The 18,968-nt window shown below is 41.1% G+C and overlaps 1 protein-coding gene across 1 annotated transcript in view; it reads left to right on the plus strand.

Annotated features, from left to right (window-relative positions):
- The window catches only part of GABRA5 (gamma-aminobutyric acid type A receptor subunit alpha5), a 271,577-nt gene that overhangs the window by 188,728 nt on the left and 63,881 nt on the right, over positions 1-18,968 (plus strand). The window contains exon 6 of the mRNA XM_040422321.1: positions 6,035-6,178. Coding sequence (XP_040278255.1) covers positions 6,035-6,178 — 144 coding nt within the window. The remainder of the gene's footprint in view (positions 1-6,034; positions 6,179-18,968) is intronic.

The raw sequence follows: 18,968 nt of genomic DNA on the forward strand, positions 1-18,968 counted from the left end.
TTGCTCGTGTCTTGTCCATTCTACTTTTAGCCCTGTAGTTCTTACTTTTTTTCTCACCATTGGCTAAGTTCACGACAATGCCACAGCTCTATCAGTGCTGCCATCAGCAAACTATGACTATCCTGAGGACCACAACCTGGCAATTCATGTACGGCAAATTCTTGCAGTGGTTAAGGGTGAAGACCACAGGATTCTTTAGACTACCAGTCTGGCCTGTGTCAAGTGATTCGCAGCTTAAAGGGAACCTGTCAGCATATTTTGCCATATTAAGCTAATTATATGGCGCTGTAGATCACATCCCAGCAAAATCACTGAGGTCTTTTAGTGATGAGCAGCTTAGGCAATATTAGTTTTTGCGATATTTTGCAAAATTTTGGCCTAATATTCGTAATAAATTCTCAAATTCTAGAAGTCGTGATCTCCAGTCATTATTTTCTTGATTGAGAAAATCGGCAATGTAATATGCGTGTATTGTGCACGCAATACAGGATTAGGTCACTTTTGCTACATTTTTCAAGCTGCTAGAAGTTTCCTGAGACTGGAGAAAATGCACAGTACAGTAATTCCTATCACACTAACTCACACTCTGCACTGGAACCTATCAGCTACACTATATCACTATCTAACCTACACTGATTATCTCTCACTAACTATCTGTATTATATATATATATATGAGCTAACTATCTAATGTAATTGACTCAGCAAAGCACAGAGCACAGCAATGACACTGCTCTCTCTGTCAGAACTGCAAAAAACAGCAGAAAATGGCTGCTGGGGAGTTTGTTATATAGTAAGGGGGTAGGCAACTTTCCTATTGGTTGCTAGGGCTGTTGCTAAGCTCAGACACAGACATTGCAGCCTTCTTATTGGCCCACAAGCAAGAAGCAAGAGGATACTGATGAAAAAAAATCTAGAATATTCGCGATTATGACGATATAGCACTATATTCTAAATCTTCGCGAATTCTCAAAGTGCCGATATTCGCAATAAAAATTTGTGATTAGAATATTCGCGATCAACACTACTGTCTTTGTCTGTTTGCTTTGATATAGTTGCACTTATTATAGTTACACATATTACCTTTCCAGTGTTAAATAAGGGTCCTCACCGCCATAAGCCCTCCTATCTCACTTTGATTGACTTGCTCCATATCTTCCCTGGCAAGCCTAAAATCTTGTGTGTTCGTGATACCTCCTGTTTGCCTTCTTTCTTGACATACGTATTGAGTTGTGGTGAACATACCTCAGCTTCGTGAACTCACTGCACATGTCAGGAGAGAAGGAAAACAGGATTTATGGTGCACACCCAAAATATCAGATGCCCCGATAATGACATGGAGCAAGCAATGGGATGGGCAGGCTAGTGGCAGTCACTCTGTGACTCGCCAATGAAAAATTTTCCAATGACTCCAGGCTTTAGGATTTACATCATGAAAGGTATTATTTTAAAGTGGAATTAAATCAAAATGATAAAGCAGAGAGTTTAAAAAATACATTGATGATTTTGCTGTGATGCGATAATCCACAACACCATATAATTAATCAGTTGAATATGGCAATCTGTGTTGACCTGTTCCCTTTGCTAAAGAATCCACTTTTTGGTATGCGACTGAAAATTCATTAAAAAAGCACTCCCACATTTTTTATTCTCTGACCTGTTAGAAAGATACATGATGTAAACTGTAATAAAGATAATCTTCTTACCAGTGACTGTATTTGTGACTTATAACCTTAATTCTGATCCTCATCTGTGTCATGTGACCAGCAATCTGACTTTCCAAATAACACATCATCTTATGTGTGGACAGGAAGCCAGTTTCTCTATGTATTCCTATGGAAGCCTCAATGTCAGTCTCATAGAAATGACAGAGAAGTAATTGACTTCCTGTCCTGTGTCAGTTGGAGATCAGAGTGCTGGTCACCTGATACAGCTGAGGATCAGAAGGGAGGTTATAACTCACAAATACAGTTACTGGTAAGACAATTACCTTCACTACAGTTTGCATTGTGTGCCTTTCTAACAGGTCAGAGAATACATTTTTTTTTGTGGGAGCTCTACTTTTATGAAATGAAGCAGGACATTTGTTACTCTATATAAAAAAGAATAAGCTATGACCACTATAAAACTTTATAGTGCTATTTCTAGGTAGCAGGTTGTGAGCTATCCTCATGCTGTGAGAATTCCAACAGTACCTGGCTGATCCATTATATCATACCAACCTTCAATAGCATCCAAGATACTCATCTGCTGTTGGAAACATAAAGCTATTGTCATACACTAGTTGCAAAATTTTCTGTGATCGAAAATGTTATTCTATGCATCTGAATGCATCTGTGTGGATTTCTATAAACCCCATTTAGATGAATGGTACAGCTTTAGAAATTTCTGCAATAAATCTGCTGTGTGTACATTTTCCCCAATGGTGCTGTTTGCAGCAGCCTGCATTCAGAGAATGAATCTTATGCTGGAGGTCCATGCTCATTGCAGCTGCAATCCTCCCAGGTGCCGTTTGGTCAGCCACTCTGAGACTCCGAATCCATATTCGCTAGTGTCTACTGCCTGTTAGGACTAGCCACTGGAGTAGTTTTGATCTCCTCATCATACAGGGTGAGACCTGCTTCCTGCTGGCAGTGATTTTCATTTCCCATTGGGTGTACATTCTCTCTCTGGCTCTAAAAGGGCAAGTGCATGCACCTTGTGCTTCCCCAGCCTATGGCATCACCCCCTGTGAGAAGATGCCTGGGTGATAGGTTCTAATATGCTAGTTTCCAGCAAAGGTATGCCATTTGCCTGTTTTACTATTCTGTGTCTAAACATCTGACTGCTTTCATGATTTGATCTTTCTCTGTCTGACCTGAATCTTGTCTGATCTTCAATTTGACCCTGAGCTGTCTACTCTGATCTTGGACTGCTCATCGGATTACAGTTACTATGGCCTGTTCTTGACTATGGTTTTGCCTGATATCTTGGTGCTCCACACCAGTGGCTCTTAACCCCTGTGGGTTGGGAGTCACTTGAACAGACACTACTCCAAGAGGTAGCAGCCTGGTGGTTCCCCTGCAGTAGAGTCCAGATCCCTATACAGGGGCTAGAAGGTGACAACCAGGGAGGCACTTAGATAACATGCTTAGGAGTAGTCCCAAGCTAAATATGAGCTTGAACATGATATGAAAATGAACATGAAGTGTCCAGGAAAGGCCTGTATAAATTTGTGCCATGTCACCATGCACACTGCACTGCCCTTACTCACAGAAAGAAAGTCTAATATTGGACTCTGATTCTTTGTGTACAGTCTGATTAGTCACTCACTTTCTAAATCTGTGCTCTGCATTTTCTAAAGAATTAGGCTTATACGCATTTCAGCATTTTCTATTCTAATCCCATTGAAGTCATATAAGAGGTAGTTTACGAGAATTTTAGAAGATTATTTGAAAAGCTTCAAGTCTGAGGCCCTCAAGTATGTTAAGAAAGTACCATTGTTCATGGAGGCTGGCATACTTTAAGTCTTTTCATCCATAATCTTAGATGTATAGTTCCATTACACACTAGAAATTTATTCTATCATTAAGGTAAACAGATCAATAACAAGGAATTATCTGCAATATTGCATCATATAGATTTCAATTAAAATTTCCACCTCCATGTAATTCTCTATGTAAGTTTTTAACATAATTTTTATTTATTTTTTAAGATTTAAACATTTGGGAAATCTCTGGCCAGACATTTCCTCGTTTACTGGATAGAATCTACTAATTACAAAGCTAATCTCTCTGATTAGATTTGGCAATTATGTTAATTGCTTACCACAGCATTTGGTAGCTGTCACTTTGTAAGTATGTTAGATCTCTATCTTTGGGCTGCGCTTACATTAATTGGTGTCAAAACGAAGTCAATCAATACAAAATAAACCAGTAGGTCAAATTTAATGGGAGCATACTATATATTCTTACATTTTAATAGTTGTATGATGTGCTAACTAAACTAACTGCATTACTTCTACAAATAGCAAAGGCCTATGCATATTTAGGTAGAATTTTTTAATTGTGAACAACACCACATGTTTTTACAAGCTTTTTTGGTGGGGTTTTTAGACACTTATTTCTTTCATGCATTTATATATTGTAAAAAGTGGCCTATAGAAAATTGCATGAAAAAAGACCACACCTAGAGCTTGTTGCATTTGGAAAAAAAACACAATGGACCAAAATTATATTTGATTATTGACTTACAGATATCATCTGGTCACAACGGTTTCTTTTTAAGAATCACTACCAAAATACCAGGAAAAATACTGTATAAAAAACTCTTTAAAATTTTATTATGTTTCATGTTATAATTTCAGAATAAGCTGCCCTCAGACCTGTACTGTTAGCAGAATGTTTTCATCAATAAAGGTTGTTTCTACTAACGTGATTATATTAGGGGCTTTGAATAGACAATTGCTGCACATGAAACTCATGAAAAACCTTTTTCACTAATGTATTCCTATGTGCTAATCCTCTGTTGCAGTGTCCCCAACACATTGCTTACTGTACTGTGATCTAGGATTGAACTAGTTTAAATGTGAACCCTGATGAAGACTAAGCATGGGACAGGGATGATTTTCCATTTTCGTTTTTCCCTGCCTTCCCAGAGCCATAACTTTTTATTTTTCCATTCACATAGCCCCGTGTGAGGGCTCCTACAGATATGTGCGAGGGTCTAATTTTTTTAGTGACGATCTGTAGTTTTTGTTAATACCATTTGGCATGTGTATGACTTTTTGATCACTTTTTTATGCAATTTTTGTTGGGAGGTAAAGTGATGAAAAAGCGGCAAATCGGCCATTTAATTTTTTTTCCGTTAAGCCATTCACCACATAGAAAAAGTTTTTTTATATTTTAATAGTACAGCTGTTTTCACATGCGGTGATGACGATGAGGTTAATATTTTTTACTGTTTTAAGTATTTTTATTAAAAAAAATTGGGAAAGGGTGGGGATTTGAATTTTTATTCTTTTTTTAATTTTTTTATATTTTTTTAAAAACTGTTTTATATTTTTTTAGGTCACCAAGTGAACCACAAAATGCAATCATCAAATTCCATTACCCTACACAAATTGCAATTTTTTCCATTATCCTATACAGAAATAGCTATATTACAATTCAGTGCTGCCACCTGCTGTCCTGAATTTTAATATACAAGTAATGAACCTGGTAGCCTAGCACAGGCTCAGTCTCATTACTTACAAGAAATGCCTTCTCTGTTCTCCACCTGGGGTAGGTGTTACTGCTCGTAAAGTGCATGCACATTTGACCACGGCATCTGAGAGGTTTATTATCCATGATCGGCATTACCACTAATCGCCAACATTAACTACGGATGTCTGCTGTATGAAACAGTAAGCACTCACTACTCTCTCCACTCTGCAGCAGGCTCCATCTTTAAAGAGACGACATATGCCATAAATGTACATGTGAAGGGGTTAAAACTGCTTTAGATGTGGTTTATTATTATTTATAATACAATATTGGTAATCTTGCTTTTGCTTAAAAGTGTTGTCCAGCTTTGGGGGCCTTTCTTCCAGACCACCCCCCTATACTTACCTGCTCCCTGCTGCCAGGTTACAGCTCGTTTGGTCCTCCGCTGCTATTGATGCAATCCAGTTCCCACTCATAAACTTCTGGTTTGACGGGGGTCACGTGTCAAACTGACCGCAGTGGTAACATGTGCCCCATGTGTCATGTCATTAGATCAAGTCACACATGGGGGACACATCACCCCTTCCACCGGACATTCTCTGCAGGGCACATCCCAGTCAAACCGGAAGTATACAAGCAAGGACTGCAGAATCTTAGTGGCAGCCGGGGACTGAAGGAGCTAGGATCGATCACCGGGAACCAGGTAAGTATGCTTCCTGGAAGTATGCTGTGGGACGTCTGGCAGAAAGGCCCCTAAAGCTGGAGAACCTCTTCAAACAAGCAAGTACATTGCTATTTTTAACACGATGGATATTAACGAACTTATTTTGAATACATTTTCTTTATTTAAAGATGCATATCCTAACTCAGAATTGAGGTATGAATGGACCAATGTGACCCACAAATCTGTGGTAGTGGCAGAAGATGGCTCTCGTTTAAACCAATATCATTTGATCGGGCAAACTGTTGGAACTGAAAATATCAGCACAAGTACAGGTAAGGAAGGTTCTTAAAGAGGTTTCCCGGGTTATAAAAAAAATCATATGATCACTGTTCACTAGGTGATTCCACAATATATCAGAAGTAGTATTTTTTTTTATGTTGACTGTCTTGTCTTGACCAGTCCTGTAATGCACCTTTATTTTGATGTTGCTTGGGCTTGCTGTGGGTGGGATTTTAAGGGATGTGAAGGACTAAAGTTCTTTACATGGCTATTCATGATTCCTCACCCTTGTCTCAGACCTTACCTCTTTTTATAAAAGCATGCATTTCTATTAAAAATACTGTTATACTTACTCCCTTACCTACTCCCTGTCTGCTCTGCTGGTCTTTTACTCATTGTCTCTGCGGTTTTTTTCTGTGCACCACATCAAAGACAATTCCTCCAGAGAGAGGGGAGATGACAATATGTTGAGTTATGTATATATATTGTGACACAGTGAGGGTTGCCTGCTACCGTAGATGGGAGGCGTTTTCCTCCCAGTCTGTGCTGCTGGACTGATTAACAGCCAGTTAAGGTCAAGCACTGGCCCGGATCTCATATGCCGGTCCGGACTTTGGGGACTCCGGTCTGTCTTAGGCTACTTTCACACTGCCGTTTTGGCTTTCCGTTTGTGAGATCGGTTCAGGGCTCTCACAAGCGGTCCAAAACGGATCAGTTTTGCCCTAATGCATTCTGAATGGAAAAGGATCCGCCAGTTTGCCTCCGTTCCGTCTCCATTCCAATCTGGAGGCGGACACCAAAACACTGCCTGCAGCGTTTTGGTGTCCATCTGACGAAACTGAGCCAAATGGATCCGTTCTGACACACAATGTAAGTCAATGGGGACGGATCCGTTTTCTATGACACAATCTGGCACAATAGAAAACGGACCCGTCCTCCTTTGACTTTCAATGGAGTTCATGACGGATCCGTCTTGGCTATGTTACAGATAATACAAACGGATCCGTTCTGAATGGATGCAGACGGTTGTATTATCTGAACGGATCCGTCTGTGCAGAACAATGACGGATCTGTACCAAACACGTGTGTGAATGTAGCCTTATAAACCAGCTGAAGTGCAGTAGGTCTGTCACTGTATGAGGCTTGTGCCTTGATGAATGTTTGTGACTTGTCTGGGGGAAGACAGGTCAACTAAATCCTGGACTTGAACCTTTGTGTGGAACTGTTTGTAAGGTGTGAACACACACCTGGACTTGGACTCTTTATGCAGTACCTGCAGCATGGTGTGAACTGAACACCAGGATTTAGAACTAAGGTGAAGTTGTTCATGTGCTGTTAAAAATTCCAAGTGTGAATAAAACACTGAAGTCTGATTAAGAACTGTTTCTGTGCCTCTGTTCTGCATTCACTCACCCTGCCTACCAGAGCGAATCCCCACTATATATATATCTATATATATATATATATATATATATATATATATATTGTGCGGATCTGGTAGTTAGGACTAGCGGATGCAGTATAGAGGCAAAGTACACAGTTCTTGAATCAAACAGCGGTGTTTATTCACACATTGGTGTATAACAAAATGCAGATAAGGTGTATCACAAAACGCAGGTGGCTTGGTGTTTGTTCACCCACAAGGAAAGTCCATAAACAATAAAAGTCACCTTTTCTCCTGGGTGCTAATTCACACCCTGTTAGCAGTTCAGCCTCATCAAGTCCATAGGCGGCCTGTTCGCCTTTAGAGGGGTCTGAGTCCTCCAGCCCGGCTCAAACCTGAAATCCCAGCACAGCCATCAGTTCACAGCACACAGACTCCTGAGCTCCACTGTCAGAGGGAGGTAAATCCACCACACCTGGCAGTGGTGGCTGGTTTTTATGCCTGGTAAAACCCGGCCTGGAACATGGGGAGTTGTCACCCAACCAGCACTTTGACTACTCCAGGTAAGAGCCGTCCCAGGTCAGCTATGACAGCCATGCTAAATCTCACGGTGTCAATTAGCAATAGCTGCTGCTGACACATAAAATACAGACTCTTAGTTCACAGAGGCCAGGAACCTCGGTGACACATACCTTCCATCCACGATGATTCCAGGTACCTTCTTACAATATATATATGTATATATAAGACTGTATGTATGTATGTAAAGGAATCTAAAGGAATCTGCACCGTTACATTTACAATCACAAAAATTGGCACATACGTACATCAGGTGTCTGGAAGGTCTTAGACCAGGTTTCAGCTCTCTAGCAAAATATGGCATTAGCCATCAGAAGCCATTTTTCTTCACTGCTGTAGGTCAGCGTTAAAGGGGCAGGGCACTGTTAAGGGAGTGGAGTGCTGTGGAGGTCACAGTTAAGGGGGCAGGCTGCTGTGGAGATCACTGTTAAAGGGGCGTACCGCTGTGGAGGTCACTGTTAAGGGGGAGGTATGCTGTGGAGGTCACTGTTAAAGGGGCGGGCACTGTGGAGGTCTCTGTTAATGGGGCAGCGAACGGTGGAGGTCACAATTAAGGGGATGGTCCCCTATGGAAGTCAGTGTTAAGGGGCGGGGTGCTGTAGAGGTCAATGTTAAGGGGCAGGGCATTGTGGAGGTCACAGTTTAAGGGAATAGAGCTCTGTGGAGGTCACTGTTAAATGGGTGGGTTTTAGTGGAAATCACTGTTAACGAGACAGGGTACAGTGGAGGTCACAAATAAAGGGCTGGCTGCTGTGGAAGTCACTGTTAAAGGGGTGGACACTGTGGAGGTTACTGTTAAGGGGGCAGGCCACTGTGGAGGTCACTTTTAAAGGGGTAAGCACTGTGGGGGCACTGTTAAGGGAGGTAGGGACTATGGAGGCCACTATTAAAGGGGCAGCGGGGTACTGCAAAGTCATTGTTATGGGAGCGGGGTACTGTGGCAGTCACTCTTAAAGAGGCATTCGCTATGGAGGTCTCTTTTAAGGGGGCTGGGAATGGTGGAGGTCACAGTTAAGGGGACTGTAACCTATGGTCAGTGTTAAGGAGCAGGCCCCTGTGGAGGTCACTGTCAAGACGGTGGGATGCTGACAAACTCACTGTTAAAGGGGCAGGCTACTATGAAGGTCAAAGTTAAGGGGGTGGGCTGCTGTGGAGCTCCCATTTTAAGGAGGTGGGGCACTGTGGGGTTAGGAACTGCTGAACACAACTTGTCTTACTCCAATAAGGCTCAAAAGTGTTACGGTTACAAATCGTACTGCAATGAGGTTCCAAAGTATAGTGGTTACTAAAGATACCACAAGAAGGCTCTGAGGGTACAGTTCTCTCATTTTTTTTCTGAGGGCACAATACTGAAACACAACGTTACCCAACGGATGGCACTTATTTTACCCTCCTCTCTGGAGACAAGTGCAACACCTGAGTCCATTGCATCAACTCAAGGGAGCCACTTCTTCAGGCCTCCCTATCTCACACCACTGGACTTTTCTTCCCAGATCTGTTGTGTGGACCCAGTTTCTCAGTCTGCAACCCAGGCATCATATCAGAAGAAACAAACTATACCCTCTGTTGACAACTCTACTGTAGCACCACCTTCTAGTGGCATCACAGCCACAGCTCACTAGGAATCCCCCATCCCCTTAACAATTAGCTAGTAGGCATTTTCAAAAAATAATTATATGTGTTTAAATTTTGGTTTACCGTTAAATTAGATGCAATTCAACGGTAAATCTTTAATCACAACTGGACATGATGCAAAGCATCTATTGTTACTGTAGCTATAAAAAAATCCTTTCATAGTAAATCCTACGTCTAATAGAAGACTAGCTGAGCGTTGAAGTTCCTTTTATTTTGTATTTTTGGATCACCTTTTGAGATATTATGAATTCATTTGCAACTGAGCTCAGTATCAGGAAATACTCAGCATGTGTCTTCCCTGCCTGTTCGCTGACAGTGGTTACAGCTGGCTTTGATGAAGCAGCAATGTGTGATCTATATGTAACAACACAGATGGACACATATCATATTTCCCATGTTCTCACTCTGTTTGACCATGGCACCTAGCTGAAAATGACCATTGTTACTTCTTGTGAATTCATTTACCAGGCACAAATATGTTCTACTACAGAACTTGCAGCTAAAGTGTTGTAGAATAGGTTATTAATATAATTCACACTTGACATTTTGGTGGGATTGGCTGACCCCCTCTAATGGAGTGTCTAATTACGGAAATACCGGTTTATCATATATTGAACATTTCAAATCCCTCAGTAGAGGTAAAACTAAAACTTAACCACTTTCCCCCTAACAAAGCTATGTTGTTATAAACATTGTTATTGTCATATTATTACATGTAACAACTAGAAGCAGGTTGGTTGAGGTATATCCATGTAACTGTGTGTTTGGCACCTCTGGTATGAGTCTATGTGCAGTAAGTGCCTACAGGACAAAAGACTATTGCAGGGGAGCCAGTGGCAGCTTATTGACCCAGAGCATCGTTTTAAGCAGAATAAATTCAGCATTGTTTTCGCACTGGTGACTAGTGTTAAGCAAATCGAAGTTAACAAAATGGAATTCCATCTGAATTTCAGGAAAAATTAGATTTGCCACAAATGCCACGCTTCGTGGTAAAGAATAAATTTTTCCTGAAATGGCGGTTAAAAAACAACAACATACACATCTCATCTATCATTGATGACGTCACCGTGCTCAGCCAGCGTGATGATGGTGGGACGAGGTTTGGCGTGTTCTTCAATCAAGATGGCCACGACGGCCTCTCCACGATCAAATAGATGAAGTATGCTTTTTTTTTTTTTTAAAACTCATAACCCCAGAAATGCCTCAATATGACTCTCAAATGCCTCAATTAGCGTTGAACGTAGCATCTGAGGGGTTAAATGATAGGCTGCAACGTCGTTCATTGCGCCAGCTACATATGATGGAATGCGATTCATGACAAAGTAATTCATAACAAATACGAATTTCTTGTCGAACTTTGGCGAAGCAGTTGAATCGAATTTTTGAAAATGTTGATCATAACTACTGGTGACCCTACCACCCAGACAAAGGACAAGTAAAGACTCAGACTGCAGGAGAACATGCTGTGAGAGGAAGAAGACATCTAGTTTGATCGCCTCAGGATCAACATCTTTACAATACAGTCCTCCTGCAAGTAGAAAGAGAGGCACCAAGAATGAAGCAATGTAGAAGTTACCATCAAGCAACTTTCAAGTTGAAATGTGTGCTGTGTTTAAAGTGGTCCTCTTAACCCTGTTTAGGGACTGTGGGAACTGCAACTTGAACTGTTCTATAAGAAGGGGCGAACTGAGATCTTAAAGTGGCCCTGGAAAAATAAAAAATAAAAGTGGCCCCATTTTGTAGGCAGGTCCAAATGAACAGAAGGTGGGGCAACACAAGTAGGCCATCTTCTGTACTCCTCCTCCAGTTGTCTATGGAACAGGGGGCATAGGAGGTGAGGTGCGGGCCACAGCAGTAGAATTTAGGAGAACATGTGTAGTCGCAGACCAGGTACATGGGTACCTGATTCTCAGAGAGTTAATAATTACTGTTGAGAGCTCATTATGTGCCCAGTCAACAGCAGAGAGGAGGTCTTGATTGGCCACCTGGGGTATTGGCCCGCCGGGAAATTTTCCTGTAGGGTCTATGGCTAATCCATCCCTGTCTATAAGGGACCATTCTTTACAATTGTAAGTGCTGTTGCATAAAACTTGGGGCTAGTTAAGAAGATTTTGGGAACAGGAAGTGGCATAGTGGTCCTAAAGAACCAGCAGAGGTGCCTGTGCATGGTAAAAAAAAAAAAATTGGCTTCAGGCAGCATGACATCCCATCCATTTGGCTGCCATGGGAAGGTGTTAAGTTGGACATCTGATTGCTGTGGACATATAACCTAAGCGGCAGATTTATCAAAACTGGTGTAAAGGAAAACTGGCTTAGTTGCCAATAGCAACCAATCAGATTCCACCTTCCATTTTCCAAAGGAGCTGTGTAAAATCAAAGGTGGAATCTGATTGATTGCTATGGGCAACTAAGCCAGTTTTCCTTTACACCAGTTTTGATAAATTTCCCCCAAAGAACTTTGGGGGACTACTGAATCGGCAATATAAACAATGGGGAATTTGAGAGTTTACTAAAGCCGATTTGTTATTTTTAACTATACACAACTATTACTGGGGATGAAAGGACCCCTTTAACATCCACCAAACCCTTCTCTGTTGTGTTTGTATTTGTCCTTTTTCTCTGCAGTTAATGCCCTTCGACTTGAGTATTACATTTAATGGACTGGACATTCAAAGTCATTCCTGGTGGGAAATAAGAATTATTGAGTATAATACACAGGGAATAAGCAGGCACCCCGGAGCTTGTGATGGACAATGAACAACATCCCCAGTGAGATCTCATGCATCAGTGTTAATAGTTTTGATATTGCTGCTATTAAACTGATAACTACAGAGTACAGAAACCCAGCATGAAATTCTGCTTCTATTGCTGGTCATAATCTTGAATCACATCTCTTTATCTGGAGCCAACTCCAGGTTTATGTGTTTCGAAAAAAACTGTTTCAGTCTTATGTGTCATTAAGGCCAGACACATTTGTGATAGTCAGCAAAGCCGCACGGGGAGTGAAGGCAAACATCAGATCAAGATAAATGGGATAATATAATACCATTAATAGCAGGACTATGATCTGTCGTATCGACAGTATGTACTAAGGGAATTGTTTAGAAATTCCTTTTTCGTTAACGGCATGTATCAGAAATGGATTATAGGGGTGTCTCAGTACGGCAAATGTCATTTATCATGTAGAGAAAGTTAACACAAGGCACTTACTAATGTATTGTCATTATCCATATTGCTTCTTTTGCTGGCTGGATTCCTTTTTCCATCAGATTATACACTGCTTGTTTTCAGAGGTTATGACCACTGCTGCAGCGCAGATATAATGTGGCTGGGAAGGAAGCTGCTGCTCATGCGCACCTATGCACACTCCCACGGTCCCGGGCCACCAGAGAGGCCAACGCATTTTACTATAGTGTAAAATCATGGCCACCTTTGCTGGATTCCACCTTTGCTGTGATGGAAAAAGGAATCCAGCCAGCAAAGGAGGCAATATGGACAATCATAATACATTAGTAAGTGCCTTGTATTAACTTTCTCTACATGATAAATGCCATTTGCTAAAGTGAGACACCCCTTTAAATACAGTGGAATTGTGGGGTGATAGCAGCTTACTGATTATAATGGTGATGACCATTCTGCATTCCATTTTCTATATTCTAAATTTTCATGCAGTGTCGCAGCTCCAAGTTACACGAAAGTGTAAAAAAAAAGTCTATGGGACTCTACTGTGCTTCTGTATGGCTCCAATTTCATAAAGAAGAATTAAAAGAACCATAGCTTGCTCCACTAGATGCTGTATTACTATGTACTATGATATGTGGTCATACTGCACCATGCAGCAGCATGAGGAGTGCCTGCAGCTCAATAGTATGAAGATGCAAAGACTCTGTTCTCCATATAGGCTCTGTGCACATAAGTTCTTAGGTGTCATATCTTCTCCCCATAGCAATAAAAAAAAAAAAAAAAACATGTTAACTATGGAGTATGATTCATTGAGGGGGAGCAATGAGGACAAGATGCACTGTACATTCATTGTGATCGAGGTGCCATATGGCATTTTAGGATTTAGAGTTTCCTTTTACCCAATTTAACTAAAGATTATAGTGGAACCAGAATCCATGATTGAACACCTTGCTTTAGTAGATGTCCCAGACGGAGTTTAGCTGTATTCTGCTGTCAGACATACGACGTAACAGCTTAGTTGACAATCTGCATAATGCCCTCAAATCCACAAGGATTCTTTTCCAATTCATATAAATAGGGTTTTATAAAACTCCAGTCACAAACCTTGTACTGTACATTGATTCTGATTTTCTGTGCAGAATCTGCCCTGAAAATTTGCAACACGTTTGAACTATGTAAATGTGGACTTGTGCTACGTTATGGTATGCTCTGATATGAAAGTTGGTTTTGCATTAACTAGACATTACAATTTTCTTCAATGTGTAGAATCCTCCTCACTAGCCAAGGGATTACACGGGAAGGAGGGGTATGAGGCTGCAAGTTTCTATCCCTCAGTGTCTGTGTGAGAGAGGGAGGGGGAGCTGCAGGAAAGGAGAACATAGTAAAGATCTGACATCTCATTGGGATGACTCTTACCACTCAGCAAGTAACTCCAAAAAATGCCGGGATCTCAGCACAAGTGTTGATGTGGAGGTACAGTACAGACCAAAAGTTTGGACACACCTTCTCATTCAAAGAGTTTTCTTTATTTTTATGACTATGAAGGCATCAAAACTATGAATTAACACATGTGGAATTATATACATAACAAACAAGTGTGAAACAACTGAAAATATGTCATATTCTAGGTTCTTCAAAGTAGCCACCTTTTGCTTTGATTACTGCTTTGCACACTCTTGGCATTCTCTTGATGAGCTTCAAGAGGTAGTCCCCTGAAATGGTCTTCCAACAGTCTTGAAGGAGTTCCCAGAGATGCTTAGCACTTGTTGGCCCTTTTGCCTTCACTCTGCAGTCCAGCTCACCCCAAACCATCTCGATTGGGTTCAGGTCCGGTGACTGTGGATGCCAGGTCATCTGGCGCAGCACCCCATCACTCTCCTTCATGGTCAAATAGCCCTTACTTTCAAAGTTTTCCCAATTTTTCGGCTGACTGACTGACCTTCATTTCTTAAAGTAATGGATGGCCACTAATTTTTCTTTACTTAGCTGCTTTTTTCTTGCCATAATACAAATTCTAACAGTCTATTCAGTAGGACTATCAGCTGTCTATCCACCTGACTTCTCCTCAACGCCACTGATGGTCCCAACCCCATTTATAAGGCAAGAAATCCCACTTATTAAACCTGACAGGGCACACCTGTGAAGTGAAAACCATTTCAGGGGACTACCTCTTGAAGCTCATCAAGAGAATGCCAAGAGTGTGCAAAGCAGTAATCAAAGCAAAAGGTGGCTACTTTGAAGAACCTAGAATATGACATATTTTCAGTTGTTTCACACTTGTTTGTTATGTATATAATTCCACATGTGTTAATTCATAGTTTTGAAGCCTTCAGTGTGAATCTACAATTTTCATAGTCATGAAAATAAAGAAAACTCTTTGAATGAGAAGGTGTGTCCAAACTTTTGGTCTGTTACGCATATCTACCAACCAAAACCAGAAATATCTCTAACACAATTCATCATTAAATAAGTTTTATTAGTAAGTCAATCTTCAATAAATAATTAAAAGAGTCAGACTGATATAACAGTTAGCAGTGATCAGAAGTCCAAGAGAGGATATATGGGGGGGGGGGGCGCCACCATATCAGGTCATATTAGTCAATCCACAATTCTAAAGCAAAAAAGAGACAATTTAACCTAACAACATGTAAAAAATAATTGCGATAGTACAGGGACTCCAGAGGAGCATTCACTAAAATAACAAATTTGCAACACGTATGAAGCATGTAAGTATGGACTTATGCTATGTTATGGTATGCTCTGATATGAAAGTTGTTTTTGCATTAAATAAACATTACAATTTTTTTTTTAAATGTTCAGAATCCTCCTCACTAGCCAAGGGACTAGACAGGGAGGAGGGGTATGAGGCTGAAAGTCTCTATCCCTCAGAGCTGCAGGAAAGGAGAACATGGTAAAGATCTGACATCTCATTGGGATGACTCTTACCACTCAACAAGTAAGGAGAAAGAAAATTTTTATTTACAAAAACCAGACGAGGGAAGCAAAATACACATACTTACAAAATTTGCATCAATCAATATAATAAGCAAATATAAAGCAATTTTTGTAACATATCATGTTGAAGAAAATGCCTCTTCCTTCACTTATGACTCTTGATTGGATCATTCACCCCATTCACTTTCAATTTACTGCTAAAATCCATCTTTAGAGATGGACTAAGGGAAGGGGAGGAGAAGTGAGTTGCTGGAGGGAGACAGAGGCACAGACACACAGAGATGATACTGCTGATTCAGTGAGCTAGATAGGGCAGCAGGACTTCCTTTTTTCTGTATTCTGTGTATGAAAGCCAGTGTAGCAAATAGTCTTGACCCCTTCTGGAGCTGATGTTTGGGAAAACTGACAATTAGAGATGGAGCTTGTAGATGGGGAAAACTAGTGATAATGGTTAAAAATGAGCTAATCGAAGTCCACGAATTTCAGGATAAAGTACATTCGCCGCAAAGCCAAATTTCCTTGTGCTTCGCAGTAGCGAATCGATTTAACCTGACATAGTGTAAAAAAAACTTACAAAAAAAACAACTTAGCTGATCCATTTGCTCGTGACAGGCCGACCGCAGCCATCCTGCTTAAAGATCTCGGCCAAAATCCATCTCGGGTCGCACAAGATTTGCACAAGACCTTCAAGCAAGATGGTGGAGGCCAGGCCCGTTGCGAACAAATGGGCTCGGTAAGTATTATTATTATTTTAATTTTGCACTGTTATATTAATATCAGATGCCGTGATCATGTATGAACACAGTATCTGAGGGGTACAATGACGACGAGCGGCACAATCGCAGCTTCCTGTCATTGCACTCACTATTTACAGAATTACTTAGTCATTCATAACATAGCGGTTTTTTTTTTGTATACATATGACAGTTTATCTTGAAGGTTCCCTGAAATGACAGGTCTGCTTTAATTTTTTTTTCATGGTACACCCATGGTATAACGGTTATTTTTATATAATTTTTTTTTTTTTTAAAGTTAATCTCTACATATATGCTTTTCTCAGTTTGTATGTATCCACAAAACACAGACACCACAAAAGAGACAAGAATAGGACATGTTCTATCTTTTTTAGATATAATGGACACAGGTGCGGACTGCACCTTCCGCTGCAATGGATCCACATTTTTTCTGATGTCAAGGTTTCCCTCACCCACCCCTGTCTCCTGCATTTTGATTCACATTCTCTCAGGCAGGAAACATCATCCCCAGGTCTCAGTAGATCCCGCGCAGGCTCCGTTTATTAAGCTGCAGGAGGCGGGGGCAGTCGGGGAAACCTTGACTCAGAGGCAGGGGTGCACCACCAATGAGGCCAGGTGAGGCGATCCCCTCAGGCAGCAGCAGGTGGGGGCAAGAGGGGGGCAGCGGAAGGGGCATGGGCAATAAGCACTTTCATTGTCGCGTAGGGGTTAGGTTAAAAAATTGCATTGGGGGGGCGCCATTTCAGTTTTTGCCTCAGGCAGCAGAAAGGCTAGATGCACCCCTGCTCAGAGGGGTAAAACGCAGGCCTTCTTCATTTGAATAGACTCATTTTCATATGGCAGGAAGAAGATTAAAAGTGCATTTTCAGTGTGTTTACTAGCTAGAATAGCGCAACAAGAACTGCTTCTAGAGGCCCATGAGAGCATGAATAAGATACTTTGGCAATTAAAATTGCATATCCAATATGTCAGGTTTAATTTAAGCAATTTTAACCAGTAATTGAACTAATATTTGTACTTTGGCGGTTGATTGCTGTGTCAGATTTATTTCTGCTCTGAATGATAATCTAAGTCTTTGTACATTGTAATGTTTTGCATAAAGCCTTACATACACGACAAGTACTAGTTTTTATTAAACTTAATTAATCTTTTTTTTTTTTTTTATATTAAAATTATATTGAATTGTGCCTGAAATGCAGAGGCAGGCTGTTATTATCTGTAGGGATATACTCCCAAAAATATGCACGACTGTAATGGCATTGCTAGATGCATAGTGTATAGTCATTTTTACAAATGTAATGATATTAATGATATATTTTAACCAGGGATGTAGTTATAGGGTTCTACAGGTAGCAGTCAGACCCAGACCCAGCATTGATGGAATTAAAACTGCCCTCCGGTTCAAGAAAATAAATTCACACTTTTTAACAGCAAATCCATAGATTCTTAGGCTTCTGTTGTGCCGTCCAAGATGGCCACACCGCTTCACAAACTGCCCCTCCTGCTGCCCCTGGATTGGCCAGGAGTGCACACATGAACAGTGCTGCCTAGACCAAGAGCAGGCCTGGACAAGTAGTGAGTGTTTTGGGCTACCGATGCACAATTTGCATCGGATATTTTGACAAGTTGTGCGGCCGGTTCAGATGCCAGAAGAGGAGCCCAACAATTAGCAGATCTGCAACTAAAAAGATGACAAGTAGGGCATGTGTTAGTGTTCTGTTTGTTCCCCAGTTCATGCGATTTTTGTTTTCTTGAACAGGAGGCACCTGTCAGCAGATTTGTATCTATGAAACTGGCTGATCTGTTAGGCCCTTTTCACACGGGCGAGTCTTCCGCGCGGCTGCAATGCGGGAGGTGAACGCATTGCACCCGCACTGAATCCGAACCTATTCATTTCTATGGGGCTGTGCACATGAGCGGGGATTTTCACGCACCACTTGTGAGTTGCGTGAAAACCGCAGCATGCTCTATATTGTGTGTTTTTCACGGAACGCAGGCCCCATAGAAGTGAATGGGGCTGTGTTAAAATCGCAAGCATCCGCAAGCAAGTGCGGATGCGGTGCAATTTTCACGGATGGTTTCTAGAAGATGATCGGGATGGGGACCCGATCATTATTATTTTCCCTTATAACATGGTTATAAGGAAAAATAATAGCATTCTTATTACAGAATGCGTAATAAAATAGGGCTGGAGGGGTTAATAAAAAATAATTTAAATCACCTCATCCACTTGTTCACGCAGCCCGGCTTCTCTTCTGTCTTCTTCTTTGCTGTCCAGGAGGAAAAGGACCTGTGGTGATGTCACTGAGCTTATCACATGGTCCGTCACATGATCCATCACCATGGTGATGG

This window comes from Bufo bufo, chromosome 3 (genome assembly GCF_905171765.1).
Source record: "Bufo bufo chromosome 3, aBufBuf1.1, whole genome shotgun sequence".
Lineage (NCBI taxonomy): Eukaryota > Metazoa > Chordata > Amphibia > Anura > Bufonidae > Bufo > Bufo bufo.